The sequence below is a fragment of the Mustela nigripes genome, chromosome 1 (genome assembly GCF_022355385.1).
Source record: "Mustela nigripes isolate SB6536 chromosome 1, MUSNIG.SB6536, whole genome shotgun sequence".
NCBI lineage: Eukaryota > Metazoa > Chordata > Mammalia > Carnivora > Mustelidae > Mustela > Mustela nigripes.
Genome location: NC_081557.1, coordinates 22,261,803 through 22,289,418, shown reverse-complemented (window position 1 = coordinate 22,289,418; position 27,616 = coordinate 22,261,803). Strand labels below are relative to the sequence as shown.

The following is a 27,616-nucleotide window of genomic DNA, read 5'->3' as shown; positions in this document are numbered from 1 at the left end:
GAGTCCTACATTTATTATAACCATGTACATAACTGGAATATCCCCACTTAGCAGTGTAGTTTGACTACACTGCTCTTCTGCAAATGCATACTTATGTCCAAGATAGAATATAGTTGTACAAGTTGTATGGGAAAGAATTACATTCTGGAGATATAAATTAAAGGCTTCTTATAGCTAAGGTTATTTGAACTTTATTATTCAAACAATTACTCTTAATTACCTGTCTCAGTAGGGAAAAAGGTAATGTTAATAGCTACGAAGGCCAGCATGTTCATAAAATGTAGCTGCTGTAACAGTTAAGTCCATTGACAGCCTGAATATTTCAAAGCTCATTTTGAAAGAAAATATATTTCTTCCAGCTTAGAGAAGAAAACCTACATTTTAACCAGAAAATAATACCTTAAAAAAGATTCGTCCTCTTATTAGTCCATATGGAATAGGTCCATAATATCTGGAATCTGTAGAATTCTGTAGATTATCACCTTCTAACCAAACATGACCTGTTGGCACCTAGATTTAGAGAAGAAAACAGTCCATTTAAAAAAACAAACAAAAAACTAAATATCGTAATAGGGAGAAATGTCTTAAAGTTCTTGTTTATAAAACACACACCCTATGATTTGTATTTTTGCTTTTATTTCTTGCACAATAAAATATCTTTTATTAAATACCAGTAATGTTAAGGTTTTGTCATTTTAAAAGACCTATCTTTTTTGCCACATGGTTCCCAAACATTAATTTGTTACACAAACCCCAAACTGAGGTTATAAGAGATCAAAACAGTGTGACAGGGTCATTAATTTAATAGACTTCAAAAGAGGTCATTAGGATGCTGACTGAAAATGTGCCCTCCTGTCTCTAAAACAGCATAAGCAGGGCAGCCACTCACTCAGCAACATCCTGGGGCCAGTACCAAGGCCAGACCTATTAGAGTGCTCATGATGAACTAAATGGTAATTGATTGTGACATCAATTACAGATAATCTCATCATTTTATTGGAGTGGGCTTGTCAGAATTCTAATTAAGATCCCTGTTCTGCCTTTGTACAGGCCATATCTTCAATGCATTATACTTCAATAATGACCATCAGGAACTAGAAGGACTTATTATAAAATCATCAGTTGTAAAATTAATGATGGTGACCTTCTACTAAATCAAAGACCCTATCTCCTATATTGTCCTACATACTAACTGGTAAATAACATTTACAATTTTACTCAATGTAAACCATAAAAATATTTAGAACATAACATGTTAACTTAAAAAAAATGAGCTCTGTGAAATGAAATATTTGCCCATTAAAAAATTACTCTGCAGCAATAATCCTTAAAGTAGCACTTTACAATACAAGTTATTTTATAGTTTCTTTTACCCAAGAAAACTTGAATTACTGACCAGACCAAGATGATCTTACTGGGAAGGAATTTATTTTCACTTTTCTTTTGACTAGCTTTTTATGACTTGGGAACTTTACATGAAGAAAAATACTCCTACTGGGTTAAATAAGAAATGACTGCAAATTTTCAAAATGTTACAAATTACTGCTATTTATTTATTTATTTATTTATTTTTTATTTTCCAAATTACTGCTTTTTAAAGACTTTATTTTTTAGAGTAGTTTTAGGCTAACAGCACAATTTCCCTCCCATCTCCTGCCCCCAAACATTCATGACCTTCCCCACTATTGGCATCCCCTACCACAGTGCTGTATATTTGTTATACTTGGTGAACCCACATCAGTACCATAATCACCCAAAGTCCAGAGTTAATTTAGGGTTCACTCTTGATGTTGAACATTCAATGGGCTTGGACAAATGTATGACAGGTGTCCACCACTGTAGTATCATAGAATATTTTCACTGCCCTAAAAACCTTGTGTGAACCTTGTGTGAGCTGCCTTATTCATGTCTTCCCCCCCCACCTCCTCTATTACCTTTTGGAAAAATAAATGTATACAAGCATGTAAAAGATGAATTTCACTTTGTATCAGAGATTATATAATTTTGGAATGTCTTATGTAGGAATATTTGTTCAAAACAAATCAATTATTTTAACTACATACACTTAAATGTTAAATCTATTTGTAGAGAAAAATTTCCTGAAAGAGTATCAGATGCTGTAAGATCACTTATTTTTCCCCCCACTATTAGTGGAACCAGTTATAGGGCTAAGAGCAAGACTAATTCGTATCTGTTTAAGTGGATTTATGTGCAATGAACCTTAATATTGTTCAGGTAGAAAAATGAATCCATCTCAGATCATAGATGAAAAAAAAAAAAACCACCCCAAAAATAGTATATTTGGAAAAACCGTGTATCATTAACATAGTCTCAAGTGCCACTATGGGAGAAGCTATAATACAGGCAACTTTTATGTTTAAATTTCCATAGTTTCTCCTTAATGTGTGTTTGTTTCTGAGTTCTAAAAAACAGGCACTAAACCAAGATCCAATATATATTCCACTTCATGAAGCTTTCCCCAACCTTGCCTGCCCATACCAAATACTCTTGATGGCTTAGAGCATTTACCATACAAAGTCTGTCTTGCCTGGGGTCCTAGATTATAACATTAGCCTGCTTGGCTTTTAAATCTATTATTTTGTGACCAAATAAGCCAACAGACAGTAATCATACCATGATCTTAATTCTTTACAACACCTAAGCCAAATATTTGGTGGTTTTTTTTATCTATAATGTAAGTAGGAATTCTTATAAAGCACAATCACTTTTGTATGACCCAACTTTCTTCCAAATTAGTTAAATAAAGTGATGAAGTGTTATTTTTGGTATAATAAAATTAACAAGTACAGAAAGGAATCTGCTCAGAGAAATCCAGAACATATTACCAGAAGCCTTTGGAAGAGTGACTCAGGCTATCTTGACCTAATCCTTGATTCCAACAGGTGGAATATAAAGAAGGGAATAGTAGAGCAAGCCAGTGTATATACATGGCTTTCTAGTTTATTTATTTATTTTTGAAAGATTTTATTTATTTATTTGACAGACAGAGATCACAAGTAGGCAGAGAGACAGGCAGAGAGAGAGGGGGAAGCAGGCTCTCCACTGAACAGGGAGCCTGATGTGGGGCTCGATCCCAGCACCCCGAGATCATGACCTGAGCTGAAGGCAGAGGCTAACCTACTGAGCCACCCAGGTGCCCCTCTACTTTGTTTTAATTTAAGGATAAATTAAGAACGCAATTTATCCTTAAAACAAGCTGTGAAGTACTATTACTGATAGTTAATAGAAGTAGGTTCAAATATGGGACATGCTAACTCCCATTTATGTTAAGCCTATACATTCTATTTTTTTTTTTTTTAAGATTTTATTTATTTATTTGACAGAGAGAGTAGGCACAGAGGCAGGCAGAGAGAGAGAGAGGAGGAAGCAGGCTCCCTGCTGAGCAGAGAGCCCGATGCGGGACTCGATCCCAGGACCCCGAGATCATGACCTGAGCCGAAGGCAGCGGCTTAACCCACTGAGCCACCCAGGCACCCAAGCCTATACATTCTAATACCCATGTATCCATTTACAGTAAAGGAATATCCTCTACCTCTCAGACTTCAGTGCTTGATAGTACACAAAGCAAGGAAACAACCTCATCGTTGATGGAACCTTTAATAAGAACTTCTCTATAAACAGGAAAACCTCTAAGTTGGATTTTTAAAAATCAAAGCAGTCACCTTTGCTGACCTACCTGTCAATTACTCAGTGTCCAGTAAATAATTCCACTTATTTTTGGTATAGGGTAAGAGAGTAAAGTGTTTTAAAGTTACACTTTAAAAATCAGTTTTTTAGAGGTATACTTTATATACAGTAAAAAGCACTCATTTCAAGTTTGACACTAGTTTTGGAAAATGTGCACACCTATGTAACTGCTGATTATAATCAAGATGGAGAGCATTTTCATCATGCCAGAAGGTTCCCTCCTGTGCCAGTCAACCTGCCATGCATATACCTGGTACCATGCAACTAGTGAGATCTGTTACTGGAAACTAGTTTTACCTGTTCCTAAGCTTCATATAAGTAAGATAGTACTATATTTATTTTGTTTCTGGCTTTGTTCATTTTTTAATGATTAATCCAGTTGTATGTATCAGTCATTCATCCCTTTTTACTTCTAAGTAGTATTCTATTATAAATCACAATGTCTGTCCATAATCTGTTGATGGATATTTTTCTTTGCAGTTTGGAGCTGTTAAAAATAAAGCACTCTAAACATTAATATGTAAGTCCATTTCTTTTCAGTAAATACTAAGGGGTAGAATTTCTAGGCCATAAGTGTATGCCTATCCTTAATCTTTTCCAAAATAATTGAATCATCTTATACTAAGCAGCAATGTTTGAGTATTCTAGTGAATTGCTGGTATCACATTGTGGTTTTCATTTGCAATTCTCTGATGAAAATTTTTTCTTATGCCTATGTGAAGGGTCTATTAAAATACGTTGCTTATTTTTAAAATGGGTTGTTTTCTTACTCATTTTAAGAATTTTTTTTTTTTTAAGATATTTACTTATTTACTTGACACAGAGAAAGAGTGTGCACAAGCAAGGGGAGGCAGACAGAGGGAGAAAAAGAGCTTCTGAGCAGAGAGTCCCAACATGGGGCTCAATCCAAGGATCCTGGGACCATGACCTGGGACCTGCCAAAGGCAGACACTTAACCAACTGAGCCACCCAGGCGCCCCCCTTCAGAATCCTTTATTTACCTTGAGTATAAGTCTGTGACAGATATTACAAATACTTCCTCCTAGCCTGGGATCTTTTCTTTTGCCATTTCTAATGTACTGTAAAGCTATACAATGTTTTCTAAGTTCTATATATTCATTTGGTTCTTTTTGATATTTACCATTTCTTTTCTCATTATTTTCATCCTTCAGATCCTTGAAAATATTTAGAATTGGTGTTTTAAAGCTGTGTCTGTTAATTCCATTACTTCTATTATTTCTGGATCTATTTAACTGATTTTTCTTCTGGTTATGGGTACACTTTCTTACCTTTTCACATATCTTGTAGTTTGTGACTGAGCTGGACATTGATTTGTTGAGTGGAATTTGTTTCCTTTACAGTGTGCTAAATGTTGAGGTGAGCTTATTTTGGAGGAGGCAGGTAAGTTAGCTATGGCCCAGCTTAGTCCTTTCAAACCTTGTTTTTAAGCTTGTCAGGTTGGGTCTATCTCACACTGTACTCTTAGGGCTACTTTAGCCTACTACTAAGTAAGGCTTGATATTCAGGGATCTCTACTGAATGTCCTGGATATTCAGTGAGATCTGTTCACTCTGGCTGGTCAGAACTCCAGTGGCTCTCAGCCCTGTGTGAGCTCTGGGAATTGCTCAGCTCCCCATTCAGTCTTTGCTCAGTCTCCAGGTTTCACTGTTAACAGGCACAATTTAGAATTCAGCTCAAAAGCCAAGAGAACACCTAAGGAGATTCATGGTGATCGTTAGGTAGATTTGTTTTCCCAGGTAGTTTGATCAATAAGTTCCAACCACTTAAACGTCTCTCTATCCCAGTCTGTCTCTTCAGCTCAGCAAAATCACTACTCTTTGACTTGAATTTTACCTCAGTACCTTCTGAAACACCTGAGTTGGCGCAAGTATAGGGCTTGCCTTGTCTCTTCTCTTTCAGGGATCTGTCCCATACTTCCAGCTGTGCATTCTCTGAGAACAGCTATTTTACATTTTTGTCCAATTTTCTAGTTCTTTATGGCAGGATGACAAGTTCAGCATCAGTTATTTCATCATTACTAGAAACAAATGTTCAAATTATCTCATTTTTAATGTCTTTATTATTTTTCTTAGCATACCTCATAACAATATGAAGAGAATCCTTTTAGTAAAAACTGAAAGTTTTTGATGTAAGTAAAGTGTGCCTTTAGCATCTCTCTCCACGTTCTATCCCTTTCCATTGCATCCCCTACATGTTTTTGTTCTACTCTTTCCTTATCAAAATCTTTAGAAAAGATCTGCCAAACACAGCATGCGAGTATGTATAAATAAGGAAGTTCACTATGGTATTGCTTGTATCTCAAAATTAACAAAACTATAAATATTCCCCAGTAGGTACAGGTCAAATAAAATATGGTTCATTTATATAATAGTAGGCAGTTGCTCAAAAACAAAAACAAAGAAAAACTAGTTGACTTACGTGAATACCATCAGTGAAAAAAGTAAGTTGCAGGGCAATATATATAAATGTTTAAAAGAAATCCACAAAACTTACATATATCAAAATTTGTATTTTTATGGTCAGTATATACTACTTAGATAATTTTAAAACGTATATAAACCTCCTCAACTTGCAATGGAGTTCTGTCCCGATTAAGCCATCATTAAGTGGAAAATACAGTTGACCCCTGAACATGGGAGTTGGTGTGCCAATGCCTCCCCACCCCACGCCAAGTCAAAAATTCTCATATAACTTCTGCCTCCCCCCAAACTTAATAATCTGTTGACTGGAAGCCTTACTAAGGACATAGTCGATTAACACATTTTTATATGTTATTTATATGTATTATATACATATTCTTAAAATAAGCTAGAGAAAAAATGTTCAGAAAAGCCATAAGGATGAGAAAATATATTCACAATACTATAATGTAAAAAATCCACGTGTACATGGGCTCATACCATTCAAACCCCTGTTGCTCAAGGGTCAACTGTATTTTAAGTCAAAAATGCATATAATATACACCTAACTTACTGGGCATCATAGCTTAGCGTAGCCTGTATTAAATGTGCTTACAACACTGACATTAGCCTACACTTGAGCAAAATCATCTAACACAAGCCTCTTTTATAATAAAGTGTAGAATATCTCAAATATTTTACTGAATACTGAAAGAGTGAAAAACAGAATGGCAGTATGGGTACAGGATGGTTGGTTATAAATGGTCACTTTATCCTCTTGACTGCATGGGTGAATGGTAGCTGTAGCTCACTTGCTGCTTCCCAGCAACACGAGAGTATCATACTGCATTATCAGCCCAGGAAAAGATAAAAATTCAAATTCTGAAGTACAGTTTGTACTGAATATATATTGCTTTTATAGCACACTAAACTAAAAAATATGTTAAGTCAAACCATCCTAAATTAGGGACCGTCGGTGTGTACATACATACACACATATACACATACACATGTTATCTTAATGTGCCTATCCTTTTAAGTGATACTTGTACTTTTTATTTTTAATAAAGAACACAGTCCATCACAATACAGGTTATGAAGAGTTTTGTTCATTTTTTTTAACCTTTCGTAGAGTGGAAAGACAAAGACCTAATTTCCAATCTAGATAGGTTTGCTTCTACATATAGTACAAGTAAATGACTGCAATTAGCAGTATTGTCACCAGATCTCTGGATAACCAAAATATTTGACTAGCTAAGAACTCACTTCTTTAAATAAACAAAGTACAACACTTTTGGGAGGAGTCCGAAACTGAAAACCTGACCTGAGACTGAGACAAAAAAAACAAATTTCCTTTCTTGGGGCACCTGGGTGGCTCAGTCTTTAAACGTCTGCCTTCAGCTCAGATCAGGATCCCAGTATTCCTGGGATCAGGCTGGGATCAAGCCCTGCATGGGGCTCCCTGCTCAGCGGGAAGTCTGCTTCTTCCTCTATCACACTCCTGCTTGTGTTCCCTCTCTTGCTGTATCTCCCTCTGTCAAATAAATAAAATCTTAAAAAAAATTCCCTTTCTTATTCAAAATGCAGTTATTGTCTGTGGGATTAACCTACTGATTATCACCGAATAGAAAATCCAAACCAGATAAGAGGAAAAAATTCTATAGCAATAACATTAATAGATTAAATGGCAGCTTAAAATGTAGAAAGAACTCCAATAAAAACTCGTTTGTAATAAATGTTTGCAAATTACCAAAAATGGAAATCCCTAATTTCATGCCTTTGTTACTTCTCATAACCAAAACTTTAAATGGCTAATTACTTTTCCTTTTCATACCTTTGTGAATTTGCCATGCCAACTTGAATGAATCTGTCAACTGAGTAAGAATATATGAATATCACAAAGAAATTTTTACTTTGGCTCTGAGTTTTCCCAGGATCTCAGATAGAACTTACTTTAAGGGCTAAATTTTAAAGCATTAAAAGAACCTTTAAATCATTCTTGTTTTTCCTTTCTACGTCAGAGGTTTACTTCCTGATGTATGATAAAACCTAATCTCAGGGCTGGACAAAAGAATCAAGCCTCTAGTTCTTAAGTATACTTACTGAGGTCTAGTTAAGTGCCTCTTTTATAGTACAAGCAACAAATGTAATTGCCTCATGGCCTGCGGGTGTCCATTTAACAAAAGAGGCTTTGTGAACCAACCCACAGGTGTTACTTTTCTTGATTCCAGTGAAATCTGATGCAAGAGTCCACAATATCAGATAACGCATTTACTAAACTGCAATCAAACTCATTCATTTAGACAAAAATACCTAAATTAAGAAAAAGTTCCAACTGAAGAATAAGATGTTTGTGTGTCTGACCTTGCAAAAATTTCAAAAAACAGAAAATCCTAATAACAGGTGAAAGTTTTTAAATTAACCCTTTGTTTGCCAGATATTTTATAATTTACAACCAACAAAGGTAGGGTGTGCACTGGCCCTGCTACTACTCATGCCTCTTTAATGTTTCTAAAACAAGTGTGAATGAAAAAGAAACAGTAGTTATTAAAGAAACAAAGAAAAAGAAAGCCAAGAAGAGGGGCAAAGTTTTGCGATCCTTTTTTGACATGATTATTTTTCCTTTTTCTGAATTATAAGGAAAAGGAGAGGGACACCAATTTTATGAAAGCAATTAAGAGAAAGCTTTGGGATTTTCTGGCAAAAGCACATGGGGGTTGATCTATCAGTAACAATATTTAATCCCAAGAGTATTTCATTTTCCACACGTATTTTAAGGTTTTTGTTTTGGGTCTCATGAAATGATAAAGGTGAAATACAAAAATGCATAATTTTCCTACCCTGGAAAAAAGTCCCCACTTTATATGTTGTTTTACTCTAACAATGCCCATAAAATTGATATTTATGTTACTATGTTACTATCTTCCAGGTAAGCAGGATCAAGTCAAATTACTATACCATTATGCTATTGTTTAATGCATATTGTTTAATCATGACTTACACAACCAAAATGCAGCCATGGTAAGATGCTGTGCACACCAACTACTGGAGAGGATAACTGGAAAATGAAATAATTTATTATATAGTTCTAAAAGAACTTCATAAAACTCAGTATTAATATGATTCATGTAAAAGTCAGTAATTGTTGGAGTTGCTGTAACACCAATAAAAGCTACGAAGACATACGTCAAAAAGTGAAACAGTGAATTCTCCTAGAAGCAATCAAGTAGAAGAGCTCTTGATAACACAAGGAGGAGAAAACATTAGTAGTCTTTAGTTTAAAAAAATGGGAGTCTCAAGTTTCAGTTATGAGTACCTTTCAAAGCAAAACCCAAGGAATAGTTTCACTAACATTCTGTTTGACATTGTCCTTGGCACAATTTCTTGCCCACATTTGTCTATCTGAGTAGAATATCTGGAGTCCTAATGGTATTACCCCCAAATGCTAGATGCATGACAAAGAGAGTAACATTTATAAGGACCAAGCTGGAACAGTTAGCACTGATTATTTCAATACCTGCTATTTCTGTGTAGTCTTATTATTCTCCTATCTGCATAATTCATAGGGACTGTTACTGTCATCCCCTATCTAAAAGTGGTGCTACCTTGGGTTCATTAGCCAGTTATCACCAAAGAGAAATTTCACAAAAGTTCCAATAGGCTACAACTCCAGCACTAGGGTTGGAGTAACGATAGGGAATGCTTTTTACTAACAGGTTCTTTCATTATCAAGTATCTCCCTGCTGAACAGGTTTAGAGCTTAATCTAAGACTTGGTCATTCTCATAGCTATTGCAAGCTAAGCTCCTTCATCTTTCCTGCAAGTACTCAATACCTCCATCCAGCCTGAAGAGGAATTTTTGATGGGCTCTGTAAGCATGGTAAAGATACCGTCCAAAGAGTAAGAAGAGTCCAGAGTTCAAAATGTAGCTCTGCCACTTACTAATTAAGAGCCTTGGACAGATTATTTAAACCTCATCTATATAACTGGGTTTAATAAATCCCTTACAAAATTATTCTGAAAACCAAATGAAGTAACACATAAGGCTCCTGGCACCCAGTAAGCATTCACTAAATATTAGCTATTGTGATTAGCAGTTGTCCCAACTAATGGTATGAATGGTGTCTGCTGGGAGTTCTTTGTTCCTGGTTTCCTATCCTGTCTACCCAGTTCTCCGCAAAGTGAACTGTGCTTTGCAATTTTACTTTGGTTTCAGTAGGTTTTTTTTACATTGTATTCAATTATATATTTCTGGTACTAGCCAAGACTTGAATTCAGTGTTATTAAAAATGTACATTAACTGTGAATAGATGCCATATTAATTATGTAGCAAAGACTACCATTTTTATTCTTTTAACAGGCATCTTAAGCAATGTTTATTAAATATCAAATGCTTAGGCTCTTCCTTATGAAGCATTCACTTCTTCAGAACCGTCTACTCACTCGTCAGAAGGTATACGGAGAGGGAATGTGTTGGGACTGAAGCCAATGAATATGCTTTTCCATCATAGCCATCTAATATTAATGTACCAATCCTACAGTAGTTTTTCCCCAGGACAATGGATTATTTTCTCTGACTTCTTTTTTTGTTCTATTTGTAAAATAATTTACCTATCTGTTTTTGGTTTAGTACTTAAAAGCAGCATTTTATATTTTCATTTCAAGACTATCTCTCTAGCTTCACTTTAATACAGCCTAATGTACACTCTGGTTTTTTGTTTTTTGTTTTTTAATTTTATTTATTTGAGAATGAGTGCACAAATGGAAGAGGGACAAAGGGAGAAGCAGACTCCCCATAGTGCAGGGAGCCTGACATGGGTATCTATCCCAGGACCCTGAGATCATGATGCAAGCCAAAGGCAGACACCCAGCAGACTGAGCTACCCAGGCAACCCACACTTTGGTTGTTGTATTCCAAACGATGAGCTTAACTTAATGAAACACAGGTTATTTCAGAGACTAGCAGATGTTTCCATGAAAATTTTGATTCATGGGACTTCAAATAATACTTCCTAAGTCAAAACTCATCCCTAAATGGAATTATTTTCATAGATGCATGAATGTACCTCTTTTCAATTTCCTACAGCTCCTATACATAACTGCTTCATATAGAGATTGGCTAAAAAAGCTGATTAAACACGTGAAATGGTATTAAAAATAGAAGATCTGGGGTAGAAAAGAGTCTCTCTACTCCAAAGAAGAAATAATTACAATGAAATATGTAGCTCTGTTGTATTTGATACCAATAAACCATTAAAAAAAGAAAAAACATGAAGTTCCATTTTTTAAAAGATTTTATTTATTTATTTGACAGAGAGAGAGATCACAAGTAGGCAGAAAGGCAGGAAGAGAGAGAAGGAGGAGCTGGTTCCCTGCTGAGCAGAGAGCCCAATGCCCGCTCGATCCAAAGACACTGAGATCATGACCTGGGCTGAAGGCAGAGGCTTAACCCACTGAGCCACCCACGTGGCCCTTGCTCCATGTTTTTGACAGATACTTCTTTTACTTGTGTTTTATTTATCAAAGCCACAACTCTAATGCACTATACCCTGAAAATATAAAATTCCAATTTAGATAAGTGGATGACTGATGACATTTTTCTGTAATGATGTAAGGTACAAAGAGAACAGCTGAAGACCTCTAAAAAATAAGACTGATCTCTGAGGGCTGAAAGCACCAAAACATTGTTTTAACTAAGATTATGAAAACACATTATGGACATCAAGGAGGGCATAGTACAGCATCCAAATGTCATTCTGGAAAAGTATTGTCTTTTTCCTCCACTTCTTTTAATAATTTAATTGCCACTGTATTAATTTAAAATACCAGGACAACTGGGTGGCTCAGTTGGTTAAGAGTCTGCCTTCGGCTGAGGTCATGATCCCAGGGTCCTGGAATCAAGACCTACATTGGGCTCCTTGCTCGTGCGGAATCTGCTTCTCCCTCTGCCTGCTGCTCCCTTGTTCCTGCTCACTCTCCCTCTTTCTCTCTCTGACAAATAAATAAATAAATCTTAAAAAAATAAAATACAGTCTTTGTTAGGCTTATTAGATAAGCTATATCTTCTCTCCATTTCCCAAATTAACATTTCTCCCAGAATCTCCTCATGTATCATCTACTCCTATTGCTAAAGCCAGAAACCCGGCTCAATTTTAAGCCCTTCAATTCAATTTCTTCCAGCATCCAATCCTGTCTAGAAATATCTAGAAATATCTTAATCTTTCTCCAAAATTTGTACTGCTTTCAATGGTTAATGTTATTATCTTAATTATGTCCTATGGCCTATTAATGGGTCTCTCAGCCTCCAAAACTTCTCTCCTCGTAGGAGTCCCTCCTACTCCAAACCTTCCTCTATTAATCTATTACTAATATCAGAGTAATCTTTTATTTTTATTCCTTTACAATAATTTAATAATATTGGGGGTATTTTAACCACAAGAAACACACACACACACACACACACACACACATATTTATTATTTTTAAAAGTTTTTAAAATAAATTTTAAGGGCTATTTTTAAAAAGCTAAGTCTGATAATGTTATTTCCCTGCTTAAGACATACAAGGAACTGGGCCCTGTTTACCTTTTTATTTTTATCTCTCTTCACTACCCACCCCTCCCCACTATATGTTCCAGACATAAGAACTTACTTTTAGCAGTTGCCCAAAGCACAATGCTATACTCTCCCTTTTAGACTTTATGAATATACGGCTTGCTTCGATCAGGTCCTACTTATCCTTCAGAATTTCAACTCAAGTTTTACCTTCCCAATCTGGAAAAACCCTATTGACCACCGTTTGGATAAATTTCATCTTATGTCTTATTACAGCACCCTGTCTATAATTCTATTATATCATATTATAATTTCTTGTCTGCTCCTCCAACTTGGCTATAGACTTCTAAACCTGAACTGTCCATTATGGTATCTAGTAGTACATTTGTGGCTATTTAGTTTTACAAATTATATAAAATTCAAATTCAGTTCCTCAGACACGTTATCAGACACATGTGTCCTGTGTTCAGCCATCACATATGCCTACTAGCTACGGTACTGGACAGTGCAGATATAGAATATTCCGCTTTTGCAGAAAGGTCTGCAAAAGGTCTGCTTTTGCAGCACTACCTCCTCTAACATGCTTCTGGCCCTCAAATAAGTGCTCAGGAAGTACTTGTGGAATTAATAAGTGTATGAATAAATAAAGGAAAATAAATAAATAAAATAAAAGGAAAGTTGTGACGTTAATGTCTGGCCAATTTTGCCCCCCCCCCCCCCCCCCAGCTTGCTAAGGGGTACTCAAGTCTTCTCTTCCACCCCAACTCCCTGCCCCCTACGTCCAGTGGTTCTAGCTGCTCCTGAGCACAGCCTCCTTAAAGATGCTTAAATGCTGGGATTGGTTTGGGGTCAGGTACAACGGTTGCACTTAGGGTCACAAGTCCATATTGGTCTATGTCCCTACACCTACTTTGACTTTCTCTATATAGGGAAGTCAGGTCAAATTTCAAGTGTCTTTGGATGACAGAAAGTTTCTCTAATCCTTCCTGATTTGGAGATTCATACATACAATGTACAGGAAATAGATCAGAATATTAAGTTGCATCTTAAAATTTTAAACTGCTCACCCTACAGGTTTTAAGGAGACAAATCTGTTGGGCCCTCATGTGTCTTTAGTGGGGACACAGGCAGTAGCTGTAACAAACTAAATGATTCTTACATTTGTTTCTTCTTCTTCTTCTTCTTCTTCTTTTTTTGTTTTGTTTTGTTTTGTTTTAAAGAGAGAGAGGACTAGAGATGGGGAGAGGGAGAGTGAGAAGCTGAAGTAGGCTCTATGCCCAGTGTGGAGCCTGGCATGGGGCTCAATCCCACAACCCTGAGAACATGACCTGAGTCAAAATCAAGAGTCCAATGCTTAACCAACTAAGCCACCCAGGCACCCCAATTCCTATACTGTCTTAAAATAGTTATGACAATTCTAATGCACTCATTTTTGTAGGTTAGCAGTACAGTGGCTTGTAATGCCAACAGTTTCTTGCTAATTTATAATCTTCAACTGTTTTATAACATGCACACTTATTTTTGTTTATTGAACATTTACTTATTTGAGAGAAAGAGAGCACGAGTGTGCATGAGGGGTGGGGCATAGGGAGAGAGAGAATGCCAAGCAGATTACTTGCTGAGCATGACACCCAGGCACTCCATGCATGCCTACTTTTACATGTTATTCTTCCTTTCTAGTCATATTTTAACTAGATCATAGTTTAGTAGAATGAGAATGCTTTTATGGACTAACATTAAGTGAGTCACTGAAACCCAAAGAATTATGCCAAGCGGTAACACAAGAACTTCATTTAGTTGCTTATTTTAAAGCATTTGAACATACTCCACCTAGTCAACAGCAGCTTTCCAGTAGATCACTCTATCAGATTGGGAAGCCACATGACACTTGGAATATATTCTTTTTACTACCATCAGTGATGGAGTCTGCTTCAGATCCTTCTACTAAACAGCAGCATTATAATTTCAGTTTTCTTAATTTCTCCCAATTCCTTTTAGGCAACCTTAAAGTAGAGAGGTCTCATAAAACTTTCAGATAAACATACATAAATATTTTCATTTTACTGAACTCAAAACTGCCCTCCTCAACTCACAGCAATGACACTGATTTTCCAACTTTGAGTGGTTAAAATATATTTAGGTGAACAAAACCATTTCAGGAAGACTTGTTAATCTTTTAGCAGAAATGTTAATCTTTGTGCACATATATGAATATATATGTATATACACACAAACATATTAAGATAAAATACATTTCTACAAAATAAAATTTTATAAACTACATGTTACTGTTAAAATAAGATAAATTGTTCTGAAAATGTTCAGAGAACACATCAGAAAATGTTTAAGTTGTGGAGACCTCAAAGGTGATTATTTAATGTTAATATCAGAAGAAAAAACCTCAGAATTGTAAACAATAAGTCAAATTTATCTTCAGAATTGTGTTAGCTATAGGATGAAAAAGTCACGTCATCTCCGCAGTGAACCTCACTTTAGCAAGAGAGTAAACATATTTCCTCCACATCAGCTGCAATCAAGGCATTAGCAGTATGCCATGATTGATTATCCTGGGACCCGTTGCTGAGAAATGAATGTGTAGCACAGGTTTTTATCACTATAGTCTGCAAAAAGCAAGTCCCTTGTTTAGATATCCTAGTTGTAATGAGTGACATTATTAGGTAGTTCTTCTATTTAAATGACATAAGGATTTAGTGTATCAGCAGCTTATAATAAACAAGCCCTTTCAATCTGATGACTCCTTTCCCTACACATGAGTACTTTTTGTGTTTATAATACAAGTGGTAATAGAACACCATATGGTTGTGACTTTTAGCTAAAGTAAATGACATTTAAACAAACAGAAAAACAGCATTAGGATATTCAAGGATTTGAACTATAACCTAAATACACAGTACACATTAAGGGGCTATTAGTGTTAACTATATACACTGACCATTTTCTAATGCTGTCCAATTAGTGAGTTTTTCAGTTTGCTGATCAGTTTTTCAAAAATATTTTCCACTTTACTGTCAAACACCTTTATCACTGACATATTGCCCCATTTACAACTTCTTTTAAAAACACTCTACCACTAATATATCCTGAGAACATTTAATCAGTTCTTTCTGAAATGTAAAACTGCTTCTATTGCTTAGATCTCTGCCAAAACAACAATGATGTTATTCACACACATATAATTCTTAAAAGAAAAATACAAGAACGTGGGAATGGTACAAGCAGAGACAGCAGTTCTAAGCTACTGCAGGAAAACAAGATATGAATTTGTCTTGCACCCCAAGGTAACAGATATAATAGCAAGAAGTGGTGTAATTCCGATTATATTTAAAAGATAAAGCCACCATGATTTGCTAAAGGACTGGATGCGCAATGAAAGAGAAAAGGAGTCAAGGAGGACTCCAAGTTTTAGAAGCAGAGCAAGCAGAGAAATGGAGCTGCCACTGCTGTGATGGGGATATGTGTGGGACGAGCCAGTTTGGGAAAGATGATTAGCAGTCTGGTTTTGGACATACTAAGTTAAAGTGTCCATTGTGTACGAAGGTGGAGATAGTAGGCAGACTATTAAGATTTATGATTCTGGTGTTCAGGAATGAGGTTGTAGTCGATATAAATTTGGAAGTTAAGTTAGGTAATACTTAAAACCATGAGACAGGATGAGGCAACCTAATGTGTGAGTGTATATGGACAAGAGATGAAGTTTAAAATATGAACCCCAAGTTACTCCAAAGTTCAGAGGAACCAACAAAGGAATCTCAGAAGAAACAGAAAGACAGGTGGAAAACCCCAGAAAATGTGCTGCTCCCCAAACTAAGTGAAACCAGGTTTTGAGAACAAATATTTCAAATACTAACAACAGGTCAAGTAAAATGAGGCCTGAAGTTGACCACTGGATAGGTAACAGTGGGGACCCCTGACGAACTTTCAATGAAGTGGTGGGGGAACAAAACCTAACAGGAATGAGCTCAAGAAAAAAAGTACAAAGTTCAGGCAAAGTGAGTAAACAGATGCAAGTCTTTCCTACAGGAGGATGTGGTGTCAAAGGAGTTTGTTCATTGGTAAATTTTATAGGATATTTGTTTGCTGATAGAACTTACTATATTGCAAACTTACTACACTACAAGATGCCTAAACATTAGGCATAGGTTACACTACAGATTAAAATCATAGCCCTGGACTATCACACAATGTTACCTTCAGAAAAATTATAAAGTGTTTTTCTTCATCTTCTCATTAACTTTATAACAAAATTTCACTATTACCTGAGCCCTGGCTCTACTTTCCTTAGGCAAATGGAAACTACATTATATAGGTTTTCATACCACACCTTGGTACTGTGCAGGCTATTCAAGATGTTTGAGCTGAATACGTTTCTTTTGAAAGTCACAAATTAAGCTTATATCCTAGTAGCTAATGCTTAGCCCATAAACCCAAGGCAAGAATTACTGGCCTCAATATCATTGAAATGAGCAAAGCCCACGGCAACAGCACCTGATAGGGATTGCTTAGTTTCCAAATGCTTAATGTAAAAAATAAATCATGGTTTGTAAGTATTGCCGCCACATGGACTTTTACAACTCCAGAATGAATAAAATGATTCCACATCACTTAATCAACGATCTGTTTATATTCTTTTTCGCCAACTTAGGAACAATGCTATTTCTTTCATATGCTAAATTCTACATTCTAGGTTCCAAATGATGATTTTGGTGCTTTGCTTTCTGAAGCACCTACTTAGAAAAACATTTTTAGGGGGTGAAGGGGTGGGGGAGGGGACCTGGAATTCAAAACACATTTAACATTCATCATCTTTACCAAGCAGCTCAATCAAGATCTGAATAGTAATGTCTTCATCATAAACAATAATGATTTTTCTAAGATACATCGGTAAGGGAAAGAACCCCTTTCATAAAATACTGCACCAGTGTGCTTCAAAGATAACTGAAAAAGGGAACCCTCTAGAGGAGGAGACCCAGCAAAGGTTTGGATATTTCTTCAGAGTGCTCCAAACTTGGAAGAATTTTTGTTATAAATCACCTTGATTAATGGAACACATTTGCTAAAGTGGTTCTGTAATAACTACACAATTCTTATTGCTCAAAAAACTCAGCCTAGAAAAACTGGTGGAGGCAGGGACTTTCAAAAAATCACTGGCTTCTCTTTACAACCAATACTATCCCTGATCAGAAATATTCCCTTTTTTTTTTAAAGGATAACGAAGACAAAAAATTTTTAGGGAAGCACAATTCGATGAGATGGGAGTATAAATAATAATAATCAGTAGGGGATATTTTGGAGAAGCAGTATTAGCATGGTAAGGAGTACAAATTTTGGATGGAGCCAGGGTATTTATGTCTGAATTCCAACCTTTTTTTCACTGTTTGAAACTGGGCAATCTGTTTAACCTCCCCATTGTCCAGTCTTCTCATCTGGCAAATACTACCACTACCTATGTTATTGGGTCACTGTTGTGATGATTAAAAATAAATTAATCCTTGTGAAGAGTTTCAACAGTATCTGATACAGATGAAGTATATAAGTGTTGACCAAAAGTATTACAATTATGTCTGTCACTTATAAACATGCAAACCAAGGTGAATGGAATATACCTAGAACAATATGGCAGTGTCCTCTAATTTATCCATTCATTGAACATAAAAATTCAAAGAATATCTTCCTTTAATAGAATAGTCAAAAAAATTTACATCTTATAGTCCTCTGATTGTCTTTTCAGATTACTTAGCAAATATCTAATCCCCTGATATTCTTCCTCTAATAACCCTTAAAGAGAAAATAACAATTATGTGGTGCTTAAGTACAGATAGTCGATGCCTTCATTTACATGTTTTGTTCTACCCATTATAAAATTATTTCTGGTCTCAAGTTTATGCTTGTTGCTAAAACAACTTAAAAGTGACTAGAATGTCTCATGAAATGTTAACACTCATATGAAGGTGAAACCATTATGTACAACTCTGACATTTTTAAAGAACAAAGGGATACAATGTCCATGATGAAGGTCATAGAAAAATAGGTTACCTGATACCACACTATCACCTTCAACCTTTTCACCATCAGCTAACAATTACTAATATGTTTAGCACCGTGGTAATAAACATTAAAAACATTTGCACTTCTGAACCATAGTCTCTTATGGATGGTACATAAATAACACATTTAGTAATCCATTGATCAAACTTACAAGGCAATCAGAGACTATTATAGTTCAAAATAAATACACAATGATCAAGACAATTTAACCTATTTATCTGCTTAAATTGGGGATAAAAACAGAAGTAAATTTAGTTAATAGATGTAACAGCTGCATCAGTAATTTGAGGGTAACACAGAAAATTGAAAGAAAAGTAAAAAATTAAGTTAAAATTATTAAAGTAAGACAAGTATAGGCTGAGTAAACAAAAGCCCCCCCGCCCTGCCCTAACCTCTGTCACAGCAGCCACGTGACTGGTGAGGAGCTAAAATTATATCTGCTCTTCACTCTTCCTTTCTGCTATTCTTGCTCTCTTTTTCTAACAGGACAGTAAAGTTGACCAGAGCAAGGTATATACAATTTCTATCCTAAAAATTTAAGTAGGATTTAAAAAGACTAAACTGCAGACTTTGATTTTACCAGATTTGCTGCTATAAGTCAGTGGAAAATTTGCTAACCCAGGATCCCAGTTGGCATATAGGGGCATGTCTCTTTTGTCTTTTCCAATCTAAGACAATTGTCTTTCCTTATTTTTCATGACCTTCACATTTTTTAGGAATTTTAGTCAGTTATATTGCAGAATGACACTTAGGGTTTGTCTGACATTTTCTCATGATTAGACTGAGGTTACACTTACTTTTGCAAAAATATCACAAAAGTGATATGCACCTTTCTTAGTGCTTCACTTCAGGAGCTATATTATGTTGATATGTCTTTTTATTGGTGAACTTAACCTTGATCACTCAATTAAGGTGGTGTCTGACAGTTTCTCCTCTACCAACTACTATTTGTCCCTTTGTAATAAGTATCTTGAAAGAGATACCTTGAGACTGTGCAAATAAACGATTTCTCTCAAACTTTCGCCAAAAATTTTGACATCCATTGGTGAATCTTGCCAACAACAATTATTACCGAGATATTTATATTGTATGCTTTTCTTTTTCTTTTTTTTAAAGATTTTATTTATTTATTTGACAGACAGAGATCACAAGTAGGCAGAGAGGCAGGCAAAGAGAGAGAGAGAGAGAGAGGAGGAAGCAGGCTCCCTGCTGAGCAGAGAGCCTGATGTGGGGCTCAATCCCTGAGCTGAAGGCAGAGGCTTTCACCCGCTGAGCCACCCAGGCGCCCCTATATTGTATGTTTTTAAGAAGGGTTTTAAAAGAAACTAAAATATATAAAATATAATAGCCAAATTGTTCTGGATACAAACATACTTAAATTCTACTGAATGCAGCATTTTAATTTATATTCAAAAAGTGAGTTATTTTCTTTTGTCAGTGTGTTCAGTTAATGTTAATCAATGAATAACAATTAAAATGTTACTTACATAACTATGACTTTTAAAGAAATCTGATGGACTATTGGTGAGGATTTTATCTCCTTCCAAGCCAATTACTCTCTTACAAATGTTTGATTTTGGATCACTCGGGCTTTTTGCAATGACAATGTCACCTCTGAGGGGAAAAAAGTCAAAAGAAAGGTCAATGTTATTTATTAAACATAAATACACGGACAGCACTGCTATAATACTTGTATAACTTAAAGCCAAACCCTTTATCCTCTCACATATTGACCCTCTCATATTACCAGCTTTGAGAAATTTTGTGACTGAGTTTTATGGGTCAAAATCCGCCAAGAGTAGTGGAAAAGCTCTTGAAGATTTTAAAATTTCTGGCAATACCATAACAACCATCTTCTTATACTTTATCCACTATGTGTAACTTCTGTATCCAAATTTTTAAAACCAACAGTATAGAAAAGCAACTCCACATAAGTACAAACAAATTAACTAAGTAAATTTTACTGTCCAGCCATTAGTACTGATTGCCTCTAGAGCACATAAAAACATAGGGACAGCATAAATATATCCCTAGAGCTCAAAGAATGTATACAGCATACCCAGATAATTTACAGTATAGTTAAAAAACTTATTTTTGAGGAACAATATCAGAAGACACAACCCAATAAAATGCTAAAAGCTGCCCAAATATATACTACAAAAAATAAATTGGTATATCAAATATATAATACCAACAAGGTGGGTATGATTACCTGTAGAAGGCACGATTCATGGAAGAAATAAAAATATACATGTATTAGAAGAATAAGAAAGATCTTTAAAAGTATAAATGAAGGAGACAAAATGAAAGAAGGACAAAATAAGACTAAGCACCCCAACCAAACAGAACACAACACTCTTTCTGAAAAAAAATGAGTAAGTGAATTCTGTTGACTAACACACGTATTTGAAAGGATTTAATTATCTATATTATGTGTACATAGTTCCATAATAATTTGATGTCACTTATAATAAAAGGTGAATATATCAAAATATCAAAAGCCATAAAAATAAAAGGAAAATAACAGTCAAATCAGAAACCTAGTTATCACTACATATAAGTATTAATAAGAATTCTAAGCTTCTTGGTTCTAAACTTTTTGTTTTCATCTAAAAATGAAAATCTGATTAATTACACAAGAATGATTAACTAATAAAGTTTAGTTTGGGAGGTAAAACAATTATCTTAAACAACTAAATCAAAGAGGAATATACAGGAAGGATTTTGATGTAAGGTAAAAAAAGACCCCATCCATACTCCTAAGAAATTTTACAGTACTAGTATTCACTGGAATGATAATTTCTTGTGGTTAGAGTTGAAACCTATTAAAACACTAAATTCTAGGGCGCCCGGGTGGCTCAGTGGGTTAAAGCCTCTGCCTTTGGCTCAGGTCATGATCCCAGGGTCCTGGGATCCAGCCCTGCATTGGGCTCTCTGCTCAGCGGGGAGCCTGCTTCCCTTCCTCTCTTCCTGCCTGCCTCTCTGCCTACTTGTGATCTCTGTCAAATAATTAAATAAAATCTTTTAAAATTAAAAAATATAATAAATAAAATAAACACTAAATTCTCTATTTGCAGGTAATACAAGGCTGCCCTTTTTTTGAAATGGGATAAACTGGTCTCTTTTCAACCAAATGGAATCATGCCAATGGAACTTTCAGATGAATAAGTCTGCAAAGATCATACTAAACAAAGCTGATTTGGGCTAGCTTTGGGGAAAGAAATGTTTTCTGTGGGTGTTTTATTCAGCTTATATTTTTCAACAAAATAATCAACATGATCCTTAAAACAAATTCTGAACTTACATGGCAACATAAAAACCATAATTTAGTCAAGATGGTTTTCTATTTTTAATTTTTATTCATTTTTTTCAGTGTTCAGAATTCATTGTTTACACACCACACCCAGTGCTCCATGCAATACATGCTCTCCATAATACCCACCACCAAGCTCACCCAAGCTCCACCCCACTCCCTTCTAAAACCCTCAGTTAGGTCCTCAGATTCCACAGTCTCTCATGGTTCTTAATGTTTTAATTATTTAAAAAAAACATTTGTTTAATGTTAATTTTAACTTTTTTACTTTTAAGTAGGCTCCACACCCAATGTGAGGCTTGAACTCACAACCCTAAGATTAAGAGTCACATGCTCTACTGACTGAGCCAGCCAGGTGCCCCTCAGTTAAGGAGTTTTCATGGAAACCAATATTTATGCAGACTATACTTCTGGTGGTATAACTAGATATATGCATAGAACTTAGATCGAAATAATTATTCCTTGGTTTCTCAACTCCTTCAAATAGGCTTTTAGAAGGAACTTAATAGAACAAAGATTTAAATATTCCTCTCATTTATACTTATAAGCCTGCTTATTATCCAACTAAATTGTAAGCTTTTGAAAAGGGTCAATATCTTATTCATCTTAACATTCTCTGTACTGCACATCTTATAAATTAGGTGCTCATTATTTGGTGAAAGAATAAGTAGTAAAAATAGTAATAAGAAACTCTGATTGTTTTAAATATGAGTGTTGTGTGCATTTAACTGAAGAGATCCATGTGCTTTAGGCACCAGTTATGCAGATTTTCATTTTTGCCTAAATGGATGGCTATCCTAGCCTTTTTAAAAAAAATATTTATTTATATTTGACAGAGATCCTAAGTAGGCAGAGAGGCAGGCAGAGAGAGAGGGGGAAGCAGGTTCCCCGCCAAGCAGAGAGCCTGATGCGGGGCTCGATCCCAGGGCCCTGGGATCATGACCTGAGCTGAAGGCAGAGGCCTTAACCCACTGAGCCACCCAGGCACCCCTACTCTAGCTTTAGCAGCTAGCTAACAGATCTCTTGCCAAAGGTCAGAGATTCCCCTGAAATCTCAGAGTTCTATGCTACAGACAAAAGAAAAAGAATATTCAGAACAGTAATATTTTTAAAGTTGAACTTACCAACTGACAACCTTGATTGTAAAAGTTATTTGGTATATGTCATATAAATGCAAGATTTTAAGCTGTCCCTCAACCTAAGGGCCCTCTTGACTAAAAAAATATAAAATGAAACCTTCTAAGAATCTTAATTAAGTTACTGAGTGCAGTTACTTATATTACCCATCTGGGTGCAAAGATTATCTATTTAAAAAAAAAAAAGATGATATTGAGCTATTCATTCAAAATCTATTTAGCCAACAAGTTCAGCTCCTTGTTAAGAATGCTTAAGGAGTATGAGAGTAAAATCATGTCATTAGCATGGAAAACAGCAGCCTATCTTCATGCTACAGTGATGCTAGGTCTCTAGTTAATCCAAAGACTGTATGAAGTGATTTGGATATAAGTTAAAAAGAAAAGAAAGCTAGAACACATCCTGTTATGTAAGTCTTATTTTATAACCCCGTAACTATCAATTAGGTGTCTTGAAGTTGCTATGAGTAAAATATCTGAAGAATTTTACGTAGGACGATGCTAGACTATACAGCTTGACCAAGAGATAACTTCCATCTACAGAATCAAAAATGCAAAGAACAGTTTACACCATTCTTGATGACTTTTAGGTAATGTGAAACAGATTACAGAAGAGGCAAATAACGAAAGAGGAGTGCTTAAACCTATTTAAGCCATATGCTAAATACCAACTCTAGTGAGTCAAATTTGAAGTTTATGGAAATTAAAAAGTGGTATTATTTTTTTCAGAATTATGAAAAACTAATGAACCCAAAGTTTTAGGGAATTAGAGAGGTGCCCTTTAAAAAATACATTAAATTACTAATACTTGACATTCGTTCAGAAGGAATAAAACATATGTAAGTAGAATAAAAAGTATCACAGGGACTGGAAACACCATTTAGAATAGGACTTTTAAAAACTTAGTGGCAAATAGTATTTGTCAAGGAGTTTTTCAACTTAATTAATCAGGAGACTGAGATTAGATAAGATTCCTGGGTCCCAGCTATATATGATTCTATCATCTAAGAATAATCATTTTAAATTTTTAAAAAATTTAGAAGCCAATCACTGGTTTGGTATATAATGTTCCTAAGTCCCTAGGTTCTTCACTCAAAATGCTGTAGAGCCACCCACCCCCCACCAAAAGTAAAGTAGGCTTGAATGTACATTATAAAAGGGACTGCTATTCTATTTTAGCCAACAATGACTATGCATGTTTATGGAAACTATTAAAATTTCTTCAACTGAGAGAAAATATGTGAATCAAGATTTTAACTAGCTGGTCATTAATTTGGTTATTTGCGAAAGGGTTTTTACAGATAAGCTACAAAAAAGATACAATGTGTATACATGGTTTCACTATAACTTTAATATATCTATGACAGAAATTTACCTTTGGATACCATAAAAATGTCGACTAAGATTTTCTGCAAAGACAACATCTGAATTTTGAATTGTAGGTTCCATTGATGGTCCAGAACACTGAAAAGAGAGGTAATTTTTTTTATTTGAATTGAAACCCTTTTTCAATGTAACATAAATCAATGAGCAGACTTTTAAGAAAAAAAAAATCAAACAAATGTTCTTCAAATTTGGAGGTGATTTTTAAGTTTATAAGTTCAACCCTACAGAGTGGCGACCTAATCTGGAAACACAGGCAAATATATTAAAAATAGTTTACCGAGAATACATTACAATACATGAATAAAATATCTATGTTTCCAAATTTTGACTACCCTGTATAATGTAAGCTCCATGAGGTCAGGGACCTTAAAACTCATGTTCCCAGTTACATAACCAATGCCAAAAACAGTGCTTGGCATAAAGCTGATAATAAATATTTGAATAAATAAATGAATGACTTATTTATCTTCTTGCTATTATCAAATACCCACTGCCCATGATGGTAATTTACTAAGTAGTATCATACTATTCTCAATAAGTTCATGCCTTCAGTTCTCTTCCAACAGAATAACTTATTCATTTAATGGGGCTGCAATTTAGTTTTTCTATTGAAAAATAGTGGCATAATGAGATGCACTTTAAAGACTTCCTATTAGTATGTGTTAAAACAATGATCTTCATATATACCTCAAAACTATAATAAATCATCACTGTTACTTAAAATATCTAAATAGAGCAGTCTCCACTGATTTCACTTGGGCATTGATAAAAAACTTTTTGCTCAAAAATATCTACTAAGGCAGAAATAACAAAGAACACAATGAAAATTTGTATCTGCTACCTCTGTAGCCCACTAGAAGTACTAATGTAAATTTAAAAGGAGACTTTCAGTTAAATATATTTATTTGCATTTCTCCAGCTAAAGTTGAGGTTGTGTGACTGTGAATCCTTTAGGGTAAACCTGATAAAACCCAACAAAACCCACTCACTAGACATTCAATTTATTCTTTCACTTACATGACAAAAGATTAGTACAGTCACAGTTGATGGATTTATGATGCAATATTTAGAAAAAGCATTGGTCGGCGGGGGAACAGCCTTAACATTTTAATATTGACACCAGGCAGAATAATAATTTTTTTTAATGACAGTTAAACACAACTAGTTAAGAGTAGGGGTTTTGAAAATTGGAAGAATCTGTGTTGAAACTCCGAATCTACTTACTAACTGTGGAACTTGGAGCAAGTTACTTAAGCTTTCTGAGCCTCAGGTTCCTCATATGTATAATAGATTTCTAATAAGTATCTCACAGGGTAGAAAAGATTAAATGAATTAATAAATATAAAACATAAAACATCACTGGAACACAGAAAGTAAAATTCAATAAATGGTAAAAAACTATTATTATTAGATTATTATTTAATAGGACCCCTGTCAGAATAAAACATAATACAGAACTGCATCTGAAGTAATGGTTCTTAATTTTATACCAGTGCTGATTCCAACATAGTCTCTTATATCCCAAAATTTAGAAAGATTTTATGTTTCAACAGTCACAATTTAGTCATTAAATGACTTCAACTAAAATAAAGGAAAAATACATTTTCCTTAAATTAAAAAAAAGTACATATTTAAAGTTATTATTTTCTTTTATGTAAAAACTTACCATGAGAACACCACCAACGTATTCAAAAGCACAATGAGCTATACAGCCATACTGAATAGTATAGCCAATAAGTCGAAAGGTTTTTCCCAGAACACCACGAAGCATAGTTCTATGCAGACTCTGCCACCACTGGCCTGATGGTAAATTTCAAAAAGTTTCATAATCAATACTATTTAAAACATGAAACAGCTCAACTGTAAAATATTTACAATCACCCAGAATGTAGCAAATGCCTAATGCAGTTTGGTGCAGAAAAGAGCTTATTTTCATTTGTCCTAACAATAGTTTAAATGGCAAATTAAAACCGCTTAATACTTTGATCTACTGAATAGAGATTATATTCAGATAATATGACTGGGTTTACATATAAATTAGATAACTAGTAAACTCTGATTTTATCTGTCTCCTTTCATGCTTTGATTTTTTTTCTTGGTATTAATACAGATACCTAACTCTTTCAAAGTACTAATAATAGTTTTTCATACTGTTGTCTGCTATACTTTATCAGTTCCTGCCATAATATAATACAACATGAAAGAGAAAGCACTAGAATAGGTATATGGAAATTCAAGTAGTAAACTGATACTTTCATTAACTTTCGTGATCTTCAATGACTTACTTAACTTCCCTTGGCCTGGAAATAATATCTTATAGAATGATTCTGAGAATAAAATCCATTAACATGTCAAAGTGCTTTATAAATTACACAGTTACATTCAGTTGTCAGGTATTGATTATTGATACAATAATGAGCACATGAATACTATGAAATAATATAAAGAACTATATAGATTTTTTAAAAAGCTCCATAAATAGTTAATATTATTCATCTAAAATATTCCTACGAATCTGTCCTTTCCTTTCCATTTACCTGTTACAACTGTGTTTCAAGAATTTCTCAACTAATGGCCTAAGGTATAGGCCTAGACTACTATGCACTGTTCTCAGGTTAAATTTACTGAAACAAATCAGTAATAATAACATGTAACATTGCTCAATACTTGCTATATTTCAGGCTTTACAAATTAATCTGTGCAGATTTTATTACCATCCTCATTTTACAGATAAGGAAAAGGAGGTTAAGAATAGTAAACTTATGTACTCAATATCACAAAGTTGGAAAATGATGGAGTCAAGAACTTAATCATAATGTTACACTGACTTCTGTATTAATTACTCTCCTGTTCCCATAACCTCAATGGCTCTCTCCTAGATGAAGTACAGATTACTTAGACCCATTTTGAGGATCCATGACAGATGGCTCCCTCAGTTTCCAGCCTGATCTTCCCTGATACTCCTACATGATCTGACCAGTCAATAATAATGGTTTGTTCTTCAAGTAAACAAGTGCCAGCGAACACTTATGTCAA

General features: G+C 34.9%; 1 protein-coding gene across 3 annotated transcripts in view; it reads right to left on the bottom strand.

Moving 5' to 3' along the window:
* The window catches only part of IMMP1L (inner mitochondrial membrane peptidase subunit 1), a 79,810-nt gene that overhangs the window by 797 nt on the left and 51,397 nt on the right, over positions 1-27,616 (bottom strand). For all 3 annotated transcript variants that reach the window (XM_059406589.1, XM_059406579.1, XM_059406598.1), the window contains 4 exons: positions 26,247-26,380; positions 24,570-24,658; positions 20,236-20,362; positions 400-510 (listed from right to left, as the gene is read on the bottom strand). In XM_059406589.1, coding sequence (XP_059262572.1) covers positions 400-510; positions 20,236-20,362; positions 24,570-24,658; positions 26,247-26,351 — 432 coding nt within the window. In that variant the 5' untranslated portion in view covers positions 26,352-26,380. The remainder of the gene's footprint in view (positions 1-399; positions 511-20,235; positions 20,363-24,569; positions 24,659-26,246; positions 26,381-27,616) is intronic.